Source organism: Pempheris klunzingeri, chromosome 9 (genome assembly GCF_042242105.1).
Source record: "Pempheris klunzingeri isolate RE-2024b chromosome 9, fPemKlu1.hap1, whole genome shotgun sequence".
Lineage (NCBI taxonomy): Eukaryota > Metazoa > Chordata > Actinopteri > Acropomatiformes > Pempheridae > Pempheris > Pempheris klunzingeri.
Genome location: NC_092020.1, coordinates 604,090 through 624,633, shown reverse-complemented (window position 1 = coordinate 624,633; position 20,544 = coordinate 604,090). Strand labels below are relative to the sequence as shown.

General features: G+C 44.3%; 1 protein-coding gene across 2 annotated transcripts; it reads right to left on the bottom strand.

The window, feature by feature from the left end:
• Positions 1 to 171: 171 nt before the first annotated feature.
• Positions 172 to 18,812, bottom strand: LOC139207726 (ras-GEF domain-containing family member 1C-like). 2 transcript variants are annotated; one of them, XM_070837478.1, is made up of 14 exons: positions 18,736 to 18,812; positions 7,061 to 7,276; positions 6,723 to 6,845; positions 6,367 to 6,504; positions 4,358 to 4,579; positions 3,102 to 3,176; positions 2,370 to 2,471; positions 1,660 to 1,762; positions 1,487 to 1,566; positions 1,303 to 1,398; positions 1,102 to 1,197; positions 894 to 1,017; positions 728 to 800; positions 172 to 636 (listed from the first exon to the last, which is right to left on the bottom strand). In XM_070837478.1, the coding sequence occupies exons 2-14, from the start codon at positions 7,268 to 7,270 to the stop codon at positions 612 to 614; spliced, it is 1,467 nt and encodes a 488-aa protein (XP_070693579.1). In that variant the 5' UTR covers positions 7,271 to 7,276; positions 18,736 to 18,812; the 3' UTR covers positions 172 to 611. The 2 variants fall into 2 exon arrangements, with proteins under 2 accessions (XP_070693579.1, XP_070693580.1); XM_070837479.1 differs by having other exon boundaries at positions 2,370 to 2,468.
• Between the last annotated feature and the right edge of the window lie 1,732 nt (positions 18,813 to 20,544).

Genomic DNA, 20,544 nt, shown 5'->3' with positions numbered 1-20,544 from the left:
GTCCTGTCTTCTGTCTTCGCAGTTGCACACAGTTGCCATTCCTTCAGTGGACCTATAAAATTTGACAGCTGAAATGGGCTAGCCAGCGCCCTTCACATCATTGCAAGGTTCATTACAGTACATTACGAGTAAAGGAGAAAAGTCAAATGAAATACCTAGAGGGACGAGAAAGAGAGAGAGAGGAGCAAATACAAAACCAACGATAGCATCAGTAGGAATTTCATTTTATAAAGTGGTTTTCCCTGTAACTGTACTCTCTATAGTAGTAAACATATCTTCACAGAGTAAACACACATGGAGGGGAGGGGGGAGGAGAGGCTGTGTCCCTCTCCAGCATACTGTACCTCATCACTGATAGTTCATATGCAGCAAAGGCGTTTCGCTCCAGTTTCCATAGCTTAACATTTTTTAATTCACTTTTATGTGACGTGTTTTGTTTTTTGTTTTTTTTACACTCTTCTTGATGAAACCTGTTCATCGCGTTTCTTTTTTTGTCATCGTTTCTTTATAGAAAAACACCTAAGTACCAGCTAGGTTCCTTCACAGTTCAATGTAGTGCAATGAGAACACACGCTCCCTCGCTGGTGGGAGGGTTAGCTGCCGTCAGTGCCTCATGTCTTTCCCAGAACGTTAGACCTGATGGGAGAAAAGGGGTGGAAGGTTGATGGAGGATGTTGGGTCACTTTACACTTAAAATCAACTTTCATTTGGCTCGTTTGTTTCTAACCTGAGTGCTTTCCATCTGTCCTTCTCTACCTGGTTCTCTGGGCTCTCACTCTCATAGGAGGCGAGGTAGAGTCCTGAGGAAGAATGAGAAAATGAAGAGTTGGAAATGAAGAGAAAACTAATGCAAACATATCCAAAAGTTTATAAAGCAAAAATCAGGTTCTGACCGTCCTCGCTGAAGATGGGAGCAGTGTGGAGGTAGTGTAGGATGGCCCGATCCTCTTCAAATGGACACTCCACCTGTTTCCATGTCATAAACTCCCCGACCTGCCGCGCCAACTCCACAAATTTCTAAGACACAACATTCCACTGAATAAATGTTTTTTCTTAGGATGGTTAAATGAGACAGGATGAGGTGAAAGGGGATTGGCTCACCTCAAAGTTGACGTGGCCATTGGGCAGCCGATTGGCACATCCTTCATTCAGGAAGTAGATGTCTTTGATCAGCAGACTGAAGAAGGGAATCACAATCTGAGGAAAGAAAACATTGAGGTGAGGATGAAAATAATAAATCGGATCGATGCCACCATGCGTTTAGAGCGCAGTGAGTCAAGCAATGAGGTGCGAAGGGCCTACCCGTTCTCTGTTGCTGTTGGCAGTCTGAGAGCGATGGGCGGCCCCCCTCAGGGCTGTCCTGTAGTTGTAAAAGTTTCCTGTAGGATCCATCTGATGCTGTCAAAGCAAATGGCGACAAGCAGTACGCTGTTACATCACGTTATTACCTGACTTGTGCCTCAGTGATTAGCTGGATTGCGTTTACCTCGAGAATGAAGAACTTGGCAGTCTTGGCTTTGCCCCAAGTCTTCTTCAGCCGTGACACAGGACTCATGTTCATGCCAGCTACAGGAGGACACACATTTCACCTGTTAATACCAGGTAATGCAGGAGAATTCTCAGTGATAACACTCTCAGGAATCACAGAGTGAGACTCACAGATGATGGCCATGAGGGAGTTGAAGTTTCCGATGTTGAAACACTCCCTGGCGACATCGATGAAGAACTCTATCACCTGGGCCCTCTGCTTCTTCTTTGCCGGCTGCAAAAGACACACGAGACTTTTTTGTGATACATTTAATCCATTTTTCATAGTGAATGTTATCTCTCTGCACAGGCACCACCCTTGGAAGTGATAGGGTATTAACACAAAACAACCATTAGGGGGCAGTGCTGCTCTGTAACAACTAAACTGCCTTTCTCTGCTGCCCTCTATTTGTTTAGAAGAATGAAATACTACTTCAATGATGATTAGTTTTTACAGGAACCATCATCTGATATACAGAAAAGTACAGAAGGCCTGGAAATAGAATAAATAAATGTAAAATCAATAGAATAAAAGTACATGCTGTAGTGCTTACAATTCAGAAATAAATCTTAACTCAAGAGGCACAACAAAATATAAATTATGAACAAAAACATGGATCATCTTTATAATGTCTCCGACTACTCATTTTCATGTTAACTTCATTATTAAAGAAGTGCTTTTCATCAGTGATAATCCTATTTTGCGAGCAGGGTAGCCTAAAGTGTTACTAATGTTTTGGATACTTAATTTTTGACATAATAAGTATAATTTGTGTGGCTGGTAGTTTGCTTGTAAAGTAAAGAAATAATGAACAACTGGTGCACCGACATTTGCCACTCACCATGCAGATCTCAGTCGCTACCAGGTAACACAGTCTGTTGAACCACCTGACATACGCCTCCAGGTTGGACGTTTTCTTCTTCTGGTCACTGAAGCATGGCTGCTGATGACAAGCACACATGCACAGGAGGCACAAGCAATCATTAGTCAGTACAGGACGGGCTACCTTTGGGATTTCATCTGACCCTAATTAGTTTCTTTCCTACTGGCTGACCCCCCATGTGAGTGTAAACAACGAAGACAGCGAGCTGGGAGCGGATGTATGGAAGGAAGGAAGGACAGACGGAGGGGACATGAGTAAAAGAGACAGTAACTGAATACGAAGAAAAATGAACCAGTGACAGTGGAGGAAAAGAAAGTGAAGGCATTAAACAGTTCAGCAGAGGGCTGATGAGGGACTTTTCGGCGGTTGCCACAGCTTGTGATATTACAATGCTGTGCTGTATGTGACCTTTGTATGACACATCCTGATCAGACAGTGGACCCCAGAAAACAAGGTATACACTTTTTTTTATGTCAGATATGCTTCTCATATTCTGTCTCCATCAGGATTCCGCAGCTAAACAAAACTGAAAATGTGGAAAAAATGCTGTGGTTTAACCAGAGGGCAGACTATGGGCCCCCATCAATATGAAATAAAATGATCCACAAAACACAGTTTAGAATATAATTCTAATTACTCTTGAGAAAAAAAAGGTTATTTATAAACAAAATCTAAAAAATAAAAGCTTACCTGGGTTACTTCTAGTGGGTCTTTCTGCACAAAGGCTTGGACAAACTCCTCAGGTCCAATATGACTCAAATGTTCCTGGAAAACACACGCACACAGAAACACCCATGAACACACATACAAACACACCAATAGGGGGTAGTCCCATTAATAATTCTTTCATTTCAGTAATGGAAGGCGATCAATATGGGGAAGTAGTGACTCATTGACGTGACTCACTGGAATCATATTTCCTCAAAGTGACACTTGAGACGATATTCACATCTATTAAAAGACAACTGCACAGTCACATACATGTGCAAATGAAAATGACTCATTAGACCCATCTCAACTCGTGATACAATCCAAAACTAAACAGTGCTGCACACACACACACACACACACACACACGCACACGCACACACACACACACACACACACAAAGTGACAGGAAGCACAATCGTATCTAATTCTTTTTACTCACAACTGGCATGTTGCTAAACCCAGTCCTGTATGTGTACACTGTACATGCCTGCCTGTCTCTCTCTTTCCCTCTTCTTGTATATGGGTGTGTGTGTGTGTGTGTGAGATGGTGTGTGTGTGTGTGTGTGTGTGCGTGCCAGAGTGTGAAGCTGTCAGGTCACATATATCCACAGTGGTTTTATCCCCTTTGTTTGAAGCCCCAGGCACATCACTGACTTCTGGGGTGATGTCACTGCTTAGACAAGGGTACAAGCTTACTCTGGCACACACACACACACACACACACACACACACACACAACCACCCCCAGATACACATGCCCACATCAAGACACACATGAATAGACTGAAGGCGCCGTACATGCAATGTGAGGGACACTGCAGAGATCCTTTGTTCATGTATGTTTCATGGCACTAAGACTACAGTATATAGTACTGGAATAGCTGATAAGTAATAATCAAGGTTATGTTACAGTGAGCTTCAAGACGCTACATGATCCCGATGTTAAGCGATTCTGCCAATTTTAGTTTGCTATTATACCTCCCACTGTCTTTCCTTTGTTCTTTCAGTCATTTTCTGCCAACCTCTTATCTCTCTCTATCCATTCCATCTCCTCGTTTGATGTCTTATATTCCATGGTTGTGCCCTTCACTTGACTTGGACTATGTCTCCACCCATGCTTTTCCATCCTTCTTTCCCTGCACCTAACATCCTCTCCACTTCTCCTCGTCCATCCTTGTTATCATCTTTTACCCTGACCTCTGTCTAACCCGTACTTCCCTTCCCCCACTCCTCACCAGCTCCACGTGGGTGAGCTGCTGTGCCAGTGTGTATGGGTCGTTGCAGATGGAGAGCATGTCCTTCTGGATGGGTGGAGGCTTGGTTTTGAAGGCCACCAGCTTGTCAGAGATGGAGGAGGCATTGAGGGAGACCTTGACGATGCTCTCCTCACCCTGGCTCATCAGGGCCAGCCTCTGGCTAAGCTTCTGCAGCACCTGGTTCAGGGTTTTCCAGTACGCCTGTGGAGAGGAGAGGAGAGGAGAGGAGAGGAGAGGAGAGGAGAGGAGAGGAGAGGAGGGGAGAGGAGAGGAGAGGAGAGCTGTCGATAATGACTTTAATGAATAATTTATCAATGCTTCATAAATGAGCAATAGGCATAAATCAAGACAACCTCCTGGTTTCCAGGTTGTGAGCCTATATGTAAGCACTCTCTCCTTATCTCTAGCTTTTTATTGTAGAACTTATTAAGTATTTAATTTACAATAAGTCATTAAGAGCACAGTTATTAATATTTCTTAGCCATTAACAAATAGTTAATGACAGGGATGTGCAGCAGTCTTCTACCAGAACAAATATTGCAAACTAATATTTATGAATAACTAAGCAAAAAAAAAAAGATGATATATTCCCTATGAAGTTATCCTTTATGTCAGTGTAAGCTCTTAAACTGGCAAAACAATATCTGCAATACTAAATCATCACAGTGCACATACATATTATTATCATTATTATCATTATTACAATGTAACTGTGCAAAAACGTGTGCATAACATCCTTTCAAGGTCACATGCAAGTCTGAGCAGACTGTATATACTGTACATGTACATTAACCCACTTCTGTAAATAGAGCAACCTGGTATCCATACAGCATTTATTCCAGCATTCTTTGCACTGCTGAGCACTCTTCCACAACCTGAACCACAGCCCTGCACGTCCACTGCATAATAACAATCTGACTTGCAGTGGTGGAAAGCAACAAAGTACGTATAGTTGAGCACTAATTAAGTAAAGTATCTGAGATACTTTAGTCGACTACTTCTATTTCATGTGGCTTTGTAATTTTTCTCCACTTCATTTAAGAGGGAAATGCACTTTTTACTCCACTGGGTGGCTGGTTGCTGTTTGGTGATAACCATTCTTCTTCTAAACATTAAGATTTAAAAACAACATCTTTATTCTTTAGCACTACAACAATGGTTTTGACATTATCTAATGGTGTGTGAAAGGACTTACTGATCCCAAGAGCGAAGAGTCCACTGTCATTATTCAGTGGAATTAAAATGTGACGCGCTCTGTGTTATGTCCAGGAATATTTGTTTCTATGCCCCTCCCTCCACAGGACTTGTCACAGAAGCCTTTAGGTCAGTCTGTCTCACCAATGACCCAGAGCCACATGTATGCACACACACCCAAACTGTAGCCAGCAAGCTGTAAATAGCAGCACATTCATCACCACCTGCCCTTCCCCTCCTTCTGTCCTCTCTTCACTTCCCTCCATTTTTCCTGGTCCTCCACCCTGACTCCATCACCCTCCCCATCCTCCTCCTCTACCTTCTCCTCTGCTCTCTGTGCCCCTGTATCCCCCTCCCCCCTTTTCCTCCATCCATCTCTATGTTCCCTCGAGGCTGCAGATAGAGCCACTCCTCCAACATCCTCCCTTCCTCTCTCCTCTCCTCTCCTCTCCTCTCCTCTCCTGTAATGTAAGATTGTGTAACACGGAGCTGTGGCTACTCACCCTACACCGACACTCTGACTCCTTCCATCACCCCGTTAGTGATGATAATTGAATTTCGTTCCTCATCAGAGAATTTCCCTCTGCAGCTATGGCTTCCAAAGGCTATACTGCCAATAACTACACTATGGACCAAAATCAGGAGTCTTACAGCCCATTACAAATTATTATCCTGTCGAAATTTCACGAGTAGCAGACGTTTTTGTGTTATTTTATGCTTTTCACAGAGGATCTAGCATCCTTCCGAAGCTTTGGTGAAGATGCCTGGACTGCAGTTCCATGTCAGTAGTGTACCTCATCACACGGAGCTATCCTGTGGATGATGTCTTTGAGGTGTCCGACCATCTTCTCGTCCCTGAAGTCAGACGGGAACGTCTCTGTCCACTCTGTCAGCAGCTGCAGGATCTTGGGACCAAACTTGCGCACTTTAGCCTGGTGTTGAAGAAGTTAAACAGGTTTAGTGTGGTCTACATTTGTGGCTTCCTCGGCAAAAGAAAAGACATTCACAAAGTCAGCAGTCTGGCAATCAGTGGTTGCTTACGTGCAGAACACGAGTATGTCTGAGTGCTTCTGCTGTGGCTGTGTTTCTGTTCGTTAGCCCGTGAATGTTGATACAGGAGTTATGTATTTGTGTGTGGTGCAGTGCTGACCGTATCGAGTGGGCTCTGGTCCAGCTGCTGCTGTTTGATGCACAGCTCACACACCCTGGCCAGCAGCTCCGGAGGAGGGATGAACAGACGAGCGCTCAGCAAGAAGGTAAACACATAGGCTTTCTGTCAAAGGACAGAAGGAGACATTTGCTAAGACACTGCCACTGCATCAGTAAAAAACACTGCGGCTTTCTGTAATTAAAGGAAGCAGAGAAGCACTTTAAACATGGGGCTAATGATCTCTTTGGCAGTGCTGTCAAAACCACTATAAAACTAAATGGACTTTCTGATGGACTTCATAATGAACAGTGTGGCGACTGTGGCATATTAAAGTTTACCTCAGGGTAGTAATCTGCAGTGGGGATCAGGTTCTGGATCAGGGTGTCCAGGGAGGCGGAGGTGATCGGGGGCCCGTCGGCCAGGCAAGCCCCGGGCCCCGGGCCCTCCTGTGGGGCATCCTCCTCCTCCCCAGGCTCAGCACAGGCCAAATGGGGGCTGAAGCCACTGGGAGTGGTGAACATGGTGCCTGAGCACACAGTCTGGGGCATTCCTGTCTAAAATACAAACAGAACAAAAAAGATACTGTCAGCAGGGAAGAGGTTAAGTTTCATGACACAGATACTCCAAGTACACTATCAGTGGTAGTTTGATTCAGTAATTATATAGTGATTGGAGAGCAGTAAAATGTCCTTCAGTTGTGATGAGTTGTTGAGCTGTGGGACCTTTCTCGTCTTTGTCAGCTCAGTAAGTGCTCGTGGGCTGGACACTTGGAAGTACATGACACAGTAGACAAGTTAACTAACAAAGGCATCATTCTATTGTTCACACTCTCATGGAAAAACATCTGCTATTGTCCTTTGTTCATCCTAGTATATCATGTCCTATTTACTCTCACTCTACACAGCAACATGCTCCAACTGATGACCCGCTGCCATCCTCTGGGGATACGGAATACCCCCCAACAGCTGCCCCCGTCTCCCACATCGACAAGACAGAGGAGAGAACTAAAATGTGGGTCACTCAGTCGCCGTGGAGACTGTTGCTGCCTGAAAGCGATCACGTTGCCTTCTCTGCCCTGTACGTCTTTCTCTTCAAGAATGCTTTGGGTTACGCATTTTAAAAATTCAACATGCTCCTTCCCTCAATGGACCAACACCGCAGCTGTAGTGGAAAGAGACACTTACTGTACTGTACGCTAGAGTAGATATACTACGGAAACAGAGAGCACTGTGATCCTCAGGGTGCAATTGTCATCATCAGTCATCATCACCTTAATGTCATCTAGCCTACATGTGATAAACCATAGACACTCCTCCTTTATTAGAGAAAAGACTAAATGTTGGTTGAATCAAATGAAATTTTGAGCAAATAGTTAAAAGTTTTGCAACTGCTAATTTGGTTTCTTATGTCTGGATTTGACATTAATTTGACATAAAAATAGACTCCTGTTCTCACTGACTGAACCTGGTAACTACATCTAACTGAATCCCTCATCATCACTGAGGACTACTGCAGTCTCTAGGTGCCTTCAGGCAAGCTCAGTGACACAAAGCCTCTCTGCCTGCAGGAGTCACGAGAAAGGCAGCAAAAACCTCTTGCTGACAGTCAGACCTTGAGCAACATGCAGGAAGTTATTTCAGATGTAAATACGACATTTGCTTTCTGTTGTCTGTAGCTAAGACAACAGCCTGAGCTCAGGAGACATATACACATAAATACACCCACTTGTTCTAACAGAAATATGGTGGAAAAGAAGAAGAGAGGGAGGAAAAAGAACCCTTTTCCCCACCGTTACGCTGTCAGATAAAGCTAAGCTACCTGTACCTAACTAATAAACTGTAGCAAACCAAATATAATACAGTTTCAGAGCAGTAAAAGTCTATGTTAGAAATGGCAGTTTGGCTTTATAAGGCAACATCAGCTATCATCCTAAGTCAGTGAAGGAAACCTAGGAATGGTCCAGGTTTACAGCAACTGTTTCATCCTCTGGTGACCTTCAGGTTCCCTTCCCCCCTTCAGCCACCTTGATAAACAGCCCGAGTGTCACGGGTCCCTGGGGTGAAAGGTCAAGCACACACTAGCATGCAGAAGCGCAGCTCATGTCTCAAGTTTCCCATGTGAGAGGTTCAGCTCCCTTTGTTCTCCCTGCTCTCTTACACATGAGCACTTATACACACCTAGACACCAACGTACGCAGTGGGGCAGACAAAAGGCTGGGGGATGGGGGGACTTTCTGTGGGGCATTTTTACAGCCTTCCTTCCAACCAACGTACACCACAGACACCCACCGCCACATCTCTCACAATGTATGTTGTCGTTAAAGAAGGCCGATATCTTTTTGTCTGCTTCCCATGGCTGTAATCATGACTCCACGATTGCACCATGCTCTGTTGAACAGTGCCAACAGCCTGTGAGAGGGGGAAAGTGTGTAACCTAGCATGACACCCAGGACATCTCATTGAGCTGTATCAATCTAAATAGCTTTTGAATAGTCTATTTTGCAGGGTTAGAGATTACCACGGAACGTCAGCTGAAAAATATTGCTACCATAATCTAAAATCCTGGGCTAGAATTCCTAAATACAACATTTGAATTGTTTTCCAACAATAAAAGTGATTGTCAGTGTCTAGATTAGGTTCCATAAGGGGCTAGCCTGGGGTGTCCTTTCAGTGACCTCCTCTAGAATAGATTACAACATGCAGCCATGGAGAAGACAGAGCCTGATACACAGAGAAAAGTAAAAAATCCAAAAAGCCTCTATAAGGACACAAATACAGTAGGAAAGCATTATGGTGACTGAAAGGAAATTCCTCTGTGATTGGACCGAGAGAGAGACGGAGTCTGCTCAGCTCGTGTGACTAAATCCAGGAGTTTATCTGTGAGTCATCTCATGCATACAAACACACACACACACACACACACACACCTCTGCCAGCGTGTTTGTATTCATATATGTATGGGAGAGACTGAGAGTGTTATTCTACGTGCCAACACTGTCAATGATTTCCTCTGTCGATTGTGACAATCTTCGCTCTGCTTTCTTTCTCACAGTCGTCTCCTCCTCAGCTCTCCTCCCTCCTGCATTTCTCTGGCTCTGATTCATCATTTCATCACGATGCTGCGTCTCTGTCACAGACCTCACAGTCTGTGGCGTGTGAGCAGATGTCAGTCAGGTAACTCCTCTACAGATGTGCTCATCTTATGATGTGCAGTCATCAGTGTCTGTGTATGACACACTCAGCCGTGTTCTCACTGTGCCACTAAAACGGAGAAAAAGGGAAACTACACTGGTACATCTTGAAGCGCTCATATCAGCCTAAGCCAGACTGTGTAAGTGTTGCTGAGCAGCAAACATTTTGGTCAGAAGTGACAGTTGCAGGAAAAAGACACACTGAATTTCCCTTAATCTCCAGAGTCAGTTACTTTAAAGGGGAATTCCACTGATTTTGCAGGCCAACGTCTGCTTACAAGACTTGGAGAGCACAACTGTATCTCTGAAAAAAAATATTCTATAACACCTCTTGTGCCCAAAATCTGATAAATTGCCTCAAGTGATGTCACTTGAGTCAGTCTGACTCCAAACCTCTGTCGCTCTGCTTGAGGCTAGAAGCCCAAGGCTACATCACTCACTACTAACTTCACCCTCCTGACTCTGTCAACAAACTCACAAGAAGTGATTAATTACAAGGGAAGTCTTTCGGACTAATTCATCATTCTTGTAAAAGGATTATTCACACTAAACACAAACTGACCCAGCAGGTCTGGCAACTGGCAAATGCAAACTAAAATTGAACGTCATGTAATGTAGAATATTTTACAACCATATCACTTACACCGCTCTTTTCTTTCAATGTGACCAAGAAGTCATCCACAGTTGTACTCTCTGTGTACCTTGTTTCTATCCCTCATTATACATCCAGCTCTCTCCGCCTGGCACATTGCATCAACACTGCCTGAGAAAACTCATTGAGAAAGCAGCTAAGAACAGGTGAGTGTAGTCGTGTTTGCTCTAATCCCCCCTGAGATCTCCAGCAGCTAGCCAACGGCAGCCCTGCATTCTGTCTAGACAGCTGGGGGAGTGTCATTGTTCAGGGCACTTGTAACGTGTGTGTGTGTGTGTATTTTGTCTTGTGATTCTGTCAGGCTGTTATCGTTGCCATCAGGGGATCCGCCTGCTTTGTTCTATCATGATTAACAGAATGGCACTGTCTGGAGACACAAAATCTTTATCAGCACCTTTGACTGTCTAGCAGTCTATAGGTGTGTGTGTGTGTGTGTGTGTGTCTGGTGCATGTTGATGAAGTAATGGCATTCCTGGCACAACTGGGGAGCTTAAAGCTGTCAACCAGCTTTACAACTCTGTTAGTCTCTGTCTTCCAGTGGCCATTTCCATCTTGGTCTCTGTAAGACCGGTTTATCCACATAAATAGTGTTACTCACGCCTACCTGCCTCTGACGAGAATGGTGACACAGATGCTGACAAATCAGTTCAGTCACTAAAGGAGCTAATGGATGAGGACAATCAGCGTTAGACTATTAAGACTGAAGAGGCTTCAGAACAAATCAAAGTACCGTCTGACCTCTATCATTAAAGAGTCAAGGGCCAAAGGTGAACAGTTAAGGCCCCTTGGTGGAGGCAGAAGGATGCAAAGTCCAAAGTCACTCTGGGACTGTGAGGCGTAATAATGCTCTGCTGCTTGGTTCAGTTTCAAGGCTACTATTAGACTCTGTCTGCAGTTTTTATAAAGGTCTTCAAGCGGAAGACTTAAAAAGATCCACGAGGGCCGTCACAGTTGACTTTGACTCATTAGCACTGTTGGCCACTGTATCCCAGACCCACATGCTTATTATAGCAGCAAATATAGTCTAGATCCTTTCAAACAGAGGCACAAAATGCAGTTTCTGAGTAACAATGAGCTGTATTTCTGATTAGTGTGTTTGAAATACTGATATTATGGAAAAAAATCTCCATAAAATTTTCTATTTTCAAACCCCAAACTTCACCTGAATTATTGTAACCACCCATATCCAACAGTTGTATCTTTGCCCAGTAGCATTCTTCCCCAAGCTCGAATAAGTCCCAGAAAAGCATGTTTTTAAAGTTGTTCTCATGTCCTTGAAGGTAGAGCTGATACACAAGGCCAATTAAATCTTATTATCTTATTCCACTGATACAGGGTTAGATTTGTTTTGGTGACCAGATTAATCAGGTGTGTTATTGGTTGAAAATATTAAACATATAGAGTGAAGGTTTGTAACCCACTGTCCTAGTGGCTCTTTTTTCTTGGCAATGTTTTGTAGCGTTTTACAGGGTTTTCTTGGTTTGCTTTCCTGATGTAGGACTGCTCGTATCTACATTTGTTTTTACAGAAAGCATACAGCATATTGATACTGAGAAACACCACAAAGCAAGAGTGAAACCAATATGAGATGCAACGCTATTCTTAGAAACGCAGCGAATCATCAGAGGTAAGCGCAGCAAATATCCGGCATGGGTATTGCAGCAATGGTTTCTTTTGTTACCGTAGTTGATTCCTGGTTTCAGAGATCACAGTTAAAAGGAGGTAAAAAGACTGAGGTAAAAACTACATCCCCGGCCTTGCTTGGGGATGCAATGAGTATATGAGTATCAGATGGCAAAGATAGGAGAGAAAGGAGGCTCTGGAGGAGGGTCAGAGGCTGATTTTCCCCCCAAGCATGGTGTGCAGACAGCCTAGGCTCTGTGAATGTTAAATTCGCCGCCTGCCAGACGCACTAAACTCCTCTTTTCCTTTGCAGACTCCATCATATGATTCCTCTCCAACTAATTTACATACTCTAACACTTCCTTTCTAATTTAGGATCCACATGTTCGCTCTTTTAACACATTACTGTTTCAACACTTTATCTATTTTGGGACTTTATCTATTTTGGGAAAGCAGATCCTCGCGTACTTCTGGTCCTGACACTGTTTTGTGTGCCTCGGAGTATTGCAGCTCTGGCCTAAATTTTCCAATGTTCTTTGAAAGCTGAAACGGCGTGACTAGAGAAATAATGGAGTACTCTCATGATGGCAGGGGCTTAAAAGAAAGCAAACACCTCTTTGTCAGCCAACCTCTCACTCCCCTGTCCCCTCAACATGTCCTCTTCATTTATCCCCTCCTCCTTCGTCTCCTTCTCCACGCCCTACTTTCCAATGAGCCCAGTCAGGACGTCTGTGCAGATGGCCCTGCAGCAGCCTGCTCTCCCAGTGGGAGCTGCTGGCATGGGAGGCTTCTTGGCCCTCTGCCCCTACCATCATCCCCAGTCTCAACAGGGGCCCAAAAGTGGATTGGCGTCCAGACTGAATGCCGAGGTACAGGGGCCGAGCCAATCTGGCTGCTGAGCTGCACGGTGACCGCCTGGCACCGCTGACAACAGAGAGAGCGCAAAATACCACACATATGTCGCTGCACATGCATTGCAACAAAATCAAACCAGCACACTACTGTTAGTTCACGGTATTTCTGTGTGTGTGTGTGTGTGTGTGTGTGTGTCTTTGGGAAGGCGTGGAGCTGAAAACAAATGAGTTCATTGTGTCTTGGAAAAAAAAACACATGCATGCACACTTGCACCCACACAGCAGCCAAACACAGGATTGAGTTACCGTCGAGGCATTCCAGCTCCCCCACCCATTCCCCTGCCTCTCTCTGTTGTACGAGCCTGACAGAGGATGGGAATCACGCTCAGGGCTCAACAGGGACACACTTCCCAAATCCCTCTTATTGGAATTCCCCTGTAGTGTCTGAGCTGGGGTCACACTGACGTCCTGGCACCTGTTCCGCTCCCAACAACTCCATCACTCCCAATGCAAAGCTCACTGGGAATTCTCCTCCATGAACACACCCTGGGCACCTGTGTAGCCCACCTCATTCCTGGGCGAGTTTGGACACAGTTGTGCGCATGTATGTGTTTGGGTTTCTGTTGGTGTGTGTGAAAGTCAAAATGTATCCAAGTCCAAGTGGAGTCATTCCTTCACTGTGAGCACGACCATCTGGCCTGCTGTTCTCCAAGAGGTGTGGCTGAACTTCAAGGTTTTGTTCACGTTTAGAACAAGACCACAGTTTAGATAAAGAAAGATTGAAACACTATGTTATGTAAAGACTTTTAAACCCCAAAGTCAAATTATTGCCTGGCTACTATTTACTTTTAGGTAGAATCAGCATCAGCATTAAAGAAAACCTGCAGTCTTGGAGAAAGTCAGTGCAACATGTGTGAGTCTGTTTCCATTGTTCTGACAGGATGAAAATGGTTTTACCTAAATGAAATGTCTGTGACATGTGATGGTCTGGGCAATCTAGCATGTTACTTAGAGATAATTGGAGCTGAGCACAGATTGGCTCTTAGTGGGCACGCAGCACGTGTCTGAGCCTTGAGTGCCCTAAATCTGTCATTCACAACGGTCATAATGCTTTAAAAAACAGTCATGTATTATTCAGAATATTCCAATTTACAACCACCCTAGATGCTATGCTTTAAGGGGAATCCCACATGAGTGATTTTGTCTCTAAACAGGCATAATTTTGCCTCAAGTGCCACTTAGGAGGAATTACCAGCTCGCCAAGTGAACGAAAGACTATGGGAAGGGAAAACGCAGAGTGGAGTGATTAAGAGCATCCAGAAAGAAAGGCTGAATGAAACAATGCCATTGTGCAGCTACCTCAATAGTCCTTTAAGCTTTTGAAAATTACACTACTCATCCAAACACCCACTCAGCATTGTAGGACTCTCAATCAAACTTGCACAATAACCGCAGCAAACTAAATGGGCGAGACGCTAACCGATGCAAATCTAATAATCTGACGTTACTAATTCCATCATGGCTGCCTCCTTTCCTGTTAAAAAGTACATCTGTCTGTTCATTATAACCAGCATGGGCACAGGCCAAGTGGTGTGTCACTGCTGATGCATAATGGTGAAGCGTGCTAATTAGCAATGAGGGGTTGCATGGTCTGTTCTGTTCACAACGCATGCCCCATGCATTTTGATATGATGCGATACAGGGGTCACAATACATGCCTCATTAATCCGCAGCTAGTTTCTCCACGTTGATATTTGGACATGAATAGATTTCAAATCTCTATATTTGATCATTTCGTGTCCATGATGCTTTCCGAAAGAACACTCATTGATTCTTGAGCTAAACTAGAACGTGGTCCATTAACATACTATGAAATAGATTGACGACGCGTTCACATTTTCTTTGCATGGACTTCTATCACTTATCGTAACAGTGTGCCACCGCAGCAGCCTGGTGGTAACAGATAATCAGTGGGCCAGTGGGCATGATGGTGGTATCAATAACAACAAAGGGATTTTACAATAAATGCTATAATAACACCCTATTTTCAAAGTGGAACCGTGTCATTACAGTAGATAATAGTGATTCAGACCTACTGTATCTGTGGGTCAGGTTTCTAAAGTCAGTTGTGCTTCAAATTCCTGGAAATCAGGCCTTTGTTACAAAGTAGTCAGAATCAAATGGAGCTGGGTATTTTACATTTTCTTTAATGCTGATGAGTTTCAGTACCAAGATGAAAATGCTCACTACTAATAGGTACTCAGACGAGCACTTTCATTTGAAGAATATAAATGTGTTTTTCTACAAAAGCCTTTTTTATTTAACAAACTTCTCAAATGCTAAATTCTTGTCCAAACAAGAACTTTCTCTGAATAAAATTCTAATCAGAAACTATCCGGCCAAGCATTTGGTAAATGACTTTTGTTACTTGTTGCTATGGACGCAGTTCTGTCAATCTGTTAAAAAACCCAAACATTGAAACATAAAACATTAAAGGTTTAATACCAAGACCAGATACCAAAATGTTCCTATAATTGCAAAGTTAAGTAAGCATTGTGTGGGAAATGTTCCTTCCTTTGTCTACTGCTGGTGCTGCTCAGGTGTGCTCTGATAAACCTACTGAATTCTGATAAACCATAGTGCTCACATGAGGGGGGGGGGGGATCATTACTTGGAGGCCATAACTGATGGGGTAATCTATATGCTTACTCCAGTGGTTACTGAGCACGCCGGGGATCTAATCATATTCCATTGCTTTTTTTGACCCAGCTAATCCATAAAGACAGACCGTCAATAGCTGCCCATATGACAGCATGTAGGCCATGTGGAGGCAGCGAAGACCAGCTCTGGAGAGCACAGAGTGTTTCCATGGAGTCATGGCTCCTGTTGGGAGGTAATTAGATGCCTGTTGAGTCCCCACTGAGACACCCCCTCTTCTCTCTTTTATTCCATCAAAATCCCTGCTTCCTCCCTCCCTCTCTCTCTCTCATCTCTTTCGCTCCTGCGACAGAGCAGCTGGCTGCGACAGAGTGATTCCACATGTGAACCCCGTCTGCCTCGGCCTGTCAGCGAGATCACTCTCATCATCCCGGTGTCAGTGGCAAAGCTGCCGTAGAGCCAAAGGACATCCCAAGGCCTGTCAGGTACACAGGCCATCACAATGTTCTGTCTCCTTTTCAAACGAGCCGCTGCAGCTCTGACGAGTGTTTATGTAAGGTAGGGAAAGAAATCTGACAATCCACCGGTGACATTTCTTATGCATAGTGGTAATAAAAGAAGTCTAAGTCTAAGTCTAAGTCTAAGTCTAAGTCTAAGTCTAACTTTAGACATTCCCCATTTCACATGAAAATTGAGATGATGCAAACATAGTCATAGAGGTTTCCTTTCTACAAATATCTATTTTTGCTTCCTTTTTTTGCTTTGTAATTTCCCCAAGAGACCTTCTCTATATCGAAAAATGTTCCGACTTAAGAACTTAAGAATTTTGTTCTCTGCTGACTGATCATTCATTCATACATCCAACACAGGAGGGTGGGGGGAGACGGGTTTTACACCAATCCAACCATGGACAGGTTAGAGATCATTCAATTAAAAAAAAAGTATCATATAATAAACTGGAATTCATTGTACACATGTAACAGAATTCCCAGTAGGAAATCATAGTGGATCCTTGTTTTGACGGCTCCGCCACAAGGCAGGAGTGGAGATCTGTCGTGTCTGTAGAGTAGAATAGCGTCTGATCTATGATTCCTACACACACACACACACACACACACACACACACACACACACACACACACACACACACACACACACACACACACACACACAACCCCTCCCCCCATTCATACATACACACGCACGCACAGTCATAAACCTTATGGTGGTGATAAAGCTGTCATTGCTACCAGACTAACAGCTACTGTGTTTACCTCCCTGTCGACCTGCCCCAGATAGACCCTCCCCTGCCCTCTCTCTCTCCACAAACACACTCCACACTCACACTCACAATGACTGGCCTCACTCACCACGAACTTGCCTCTTTCAATCTCTCATCAGACCAAGCGATGCCCTCATTAACAGCACACCTGTTATTCTCGGCAGACTTGGCCTGAATTGGAGGGAACATGAGCTGTAGTCTGTGTCTGTACCTGCAAACCTGCCACTGGCAACTTCTGACAGATCCCTACTTGGGTGACTCAACGTCTGTACAAAATGCATCTACTGTACTGTTAGATCAAGCTGTCATTTCAGTTCTAGGACCGTTCCATCGCCAAAGGGCAGCCAGGCCTTTATGGACACGGCACAGACGAGCTCAGTGCAGAGGAGGCGGAACAAAGAGCTGCACAGGGTCTTGATCACTGGAGGACAAAGTCAAAGGGTGATAATGATGGTGGAGGATCAAAATAATTCAGCGATAATCTCATGCTCAAGACCGGAGAGAATCAGAAAATTAATTTTAAGAAAACTCAGCAAGCACAACATATCATCCCATCATATTTATCATCCCTTTGGATAAAGAAACACACGCTGCCGGCGAAGGTGAGAGCAAGCAAACACACATCTCCTAGGGTTGCATCCTAAACAGGATCACTTCTGCTCGGGGGAGGAGGTAAATAAAGATGGAGCAGGGCATGTGTTAAAAAAAGAAAGAAGCTCCATGCTGAGAGAGCCACAGTCACGAAACGCAGCCTGACTGAGGGGTGGAGGAGACCAGCGCAGAGGGTGTGGGAGAAGAAGTGGCTTTACCGGTATTATCAACAACCCCAGCTTATATTTCTCCCCACCTAACTGGTTTCTAACAGAGCTGGTCTTACTTTCATGCACCTTGCAATAAGCTGCCACCAAAAGATAACAAATCCTTTTGGTTTGTATTGATAAGCTGTGCAAGCTGCTGCATCGCCCTTGGGTGAAAAGGCTGCTTACCACCTCTTGGATGCTTTGGCGGATGAGGCAGATTTTTCTTTTTCATCCCAAGGAAAATGGAGTAAAATGTCAACAGTGCCACACCTGTTCACCCCCCCCCCCCCTACTTCCTCTCAGGAAAACTAATAAATATCATCCTCTTCAAAATATACATAAGCAGAGACTGAAGTGATAAATAGAGGCAGGGGGTGTTTGAGAAAACACACACACCCACCTTAATGATTTAATAATTACAGGAATGAGATAAGCTTTGCACCATAAAACCCAGCCAACAGCACAACTCGTGACATTAGACCGAGGTGTCTTCCACGATCACACAATGTCACCTGTCGACATATCCGATACTCCCTCCTCTAGATGTGTCAGAGGCGGAGGACGCAGTGAGTCCAGCTCCTGAGATGAGCCGGATCCGCTCACACGCCCTTTAAACGGCGCCGCTGACTCACTGCGAAGCTCCCAGCGAGTGATGGGAGCGTTATGATGTCATCACTTAGTAAAGTTCTGACTGTGACGACACAGAGGTCCAGCCACGGTAAACACACCGTCCGCGTGGAGGGTACACACACACACACACACACACACACACACACACACACACACACACACACACACACTGGCTGTGGGCGTGAGCGCGAGCTCAGTATGCTGACATGGTAGTAATGGTAGTAATGGTAGTAATAGTAGTAATGGTAGTTATGGTAGTACTGGTAGTTATGGTAGTTATGGTAGTAATGGTAGTTATGGTAGTAACCTTGCCCTCACACTCACCAGCACTACACTTTGATCCCCATCTTTGATCCGACTTGTATCCGGTGTCAATAATAATACTGCGGCTCCAAATATTCCCAAATTAAATAGCGTTTAGAAAGCAGCCTGCTCTGCGGGCATCAGTGGCAGAAGTGGAGCCGGACCCCGGAGGCGCAGCCTGATCGATGGAAGTGAAGAAAATGTCTCCTGGCAGCAGCTTGGTAAATGTCCCGGCTCTGGTCAGGCTTCCAGCGGTGAGCAGCGGACTGACGGGCAGCTGACGCCGTGAAAAAGTGCGTCCCTGAAGGCGTGGCGACCGTCCTGTCCTGCACCACGGAGACACGGAGGAGCGCACGGCACATCCACACGTCCTCGGAGCAAGTGGTTCTACAGAGAAGAGGAGAGGGGACTACTACACACCGGTCAAGTAGGCACATACACACAACTTCCGCTTTGGATTTCCAAAATAAGACTTAAGTGACGAACATGGCTCACGATTTGGTGGATGTGCCACGATGTGAGTAGTAAACCACTTGATCATCAGGGGAGAAAGATGACGTTTGGACTGTTCACACCTGATCCATCAACAACATGTTTCTTGTGCTTTGTATCTTGTCACCTTCAAGTTAACACATTATTAGTGTGATTTATGTAGGAATATACAATATATACAATATAAACTTAACTAATGAATATTAATTCATTAAAGCTAGTTCTCCACAAGAACAATGAGGGACCCATCGAATACACTAAAAGATTGAATATCGAAAAGACATTTAGTTTCATTTAAAACTTTTATTTTGTAGTGCATATGCCCAAAGAAATCTGCAGTTAATCAGTTTACCATGCAAACTATACACAAAGTGACCATGAGGCTTGATAATAAATAATCAACCTTAACAAAAATGATCATTTTTAAAAAATGCCGTTCATCATATACACCCATTTTCATAATCTTTGTAATTTCAGTCAGTGCTGAAATTGGTATTATGTATAATATCTTCCAGCTTTTATTTTGAAGGGAAAGGTGATTTCCGTTTGCATTTGACATCTGTGGTTTGCTTTGGGGAAGCAGTGGTAGTTTCTCTTTCTCTCTCTGTTGAGTCCACACACCACCACCTCTCTCAGCTCACAGGACTGTAGGGTAAAGACAGTATCACATTTCAGTGTCACTTCTACTGTGCAGTTACATGTATGGAGGCATATGCCAGGTACATTCACTACTGGGCCTTTAAATCCATTTTAATTTCATAGCCAATATAAGAGGCATAACAGGAATGTCAAGTTATTATTAAAAATTGTTCTTTGGTTGGCTAATGAGTCATCCCATTATACAGGAGCTTCAGACCAGCGAAGTTATCAGTTAATAGTTGTAAGCAGATTACAAGAAACAATGGACACTCTTTTAATTTGTCTTTCCCAGGCAAACCCTCCTCCATCCTGAGTGACACCTGAATGAAAGCCCCATGTCTGATTATGGAAATGAGTCCCTGACATTCAGAGCCAGACTATATTTTCATTAAAGCCATACTTAATTATACCATTAACCCAATTTAGAAAAAAAACGATGGGGGAATGTCCAAAACCTCCCCAGTGAGCGGAGGTGAGACGCTGGAATGACAGATTAGATGTTGCTTGGCCCGGCTGGTACTGCCACTGTGTTTTTTGAAAGGCTGAGCTGTAAGTTATGGAAGGGCAGTCATTTATTTGGAGGGAAGTGCTGTAGAGAAAGAGAGCGAGACATGGACCTGGAGAGAAATAATTAAGCAGATGAGATGCACAGTGGTAAAGGTCCTTGTCGGGCCAGGAGGCGGCTGTGTGTGAGCTGCT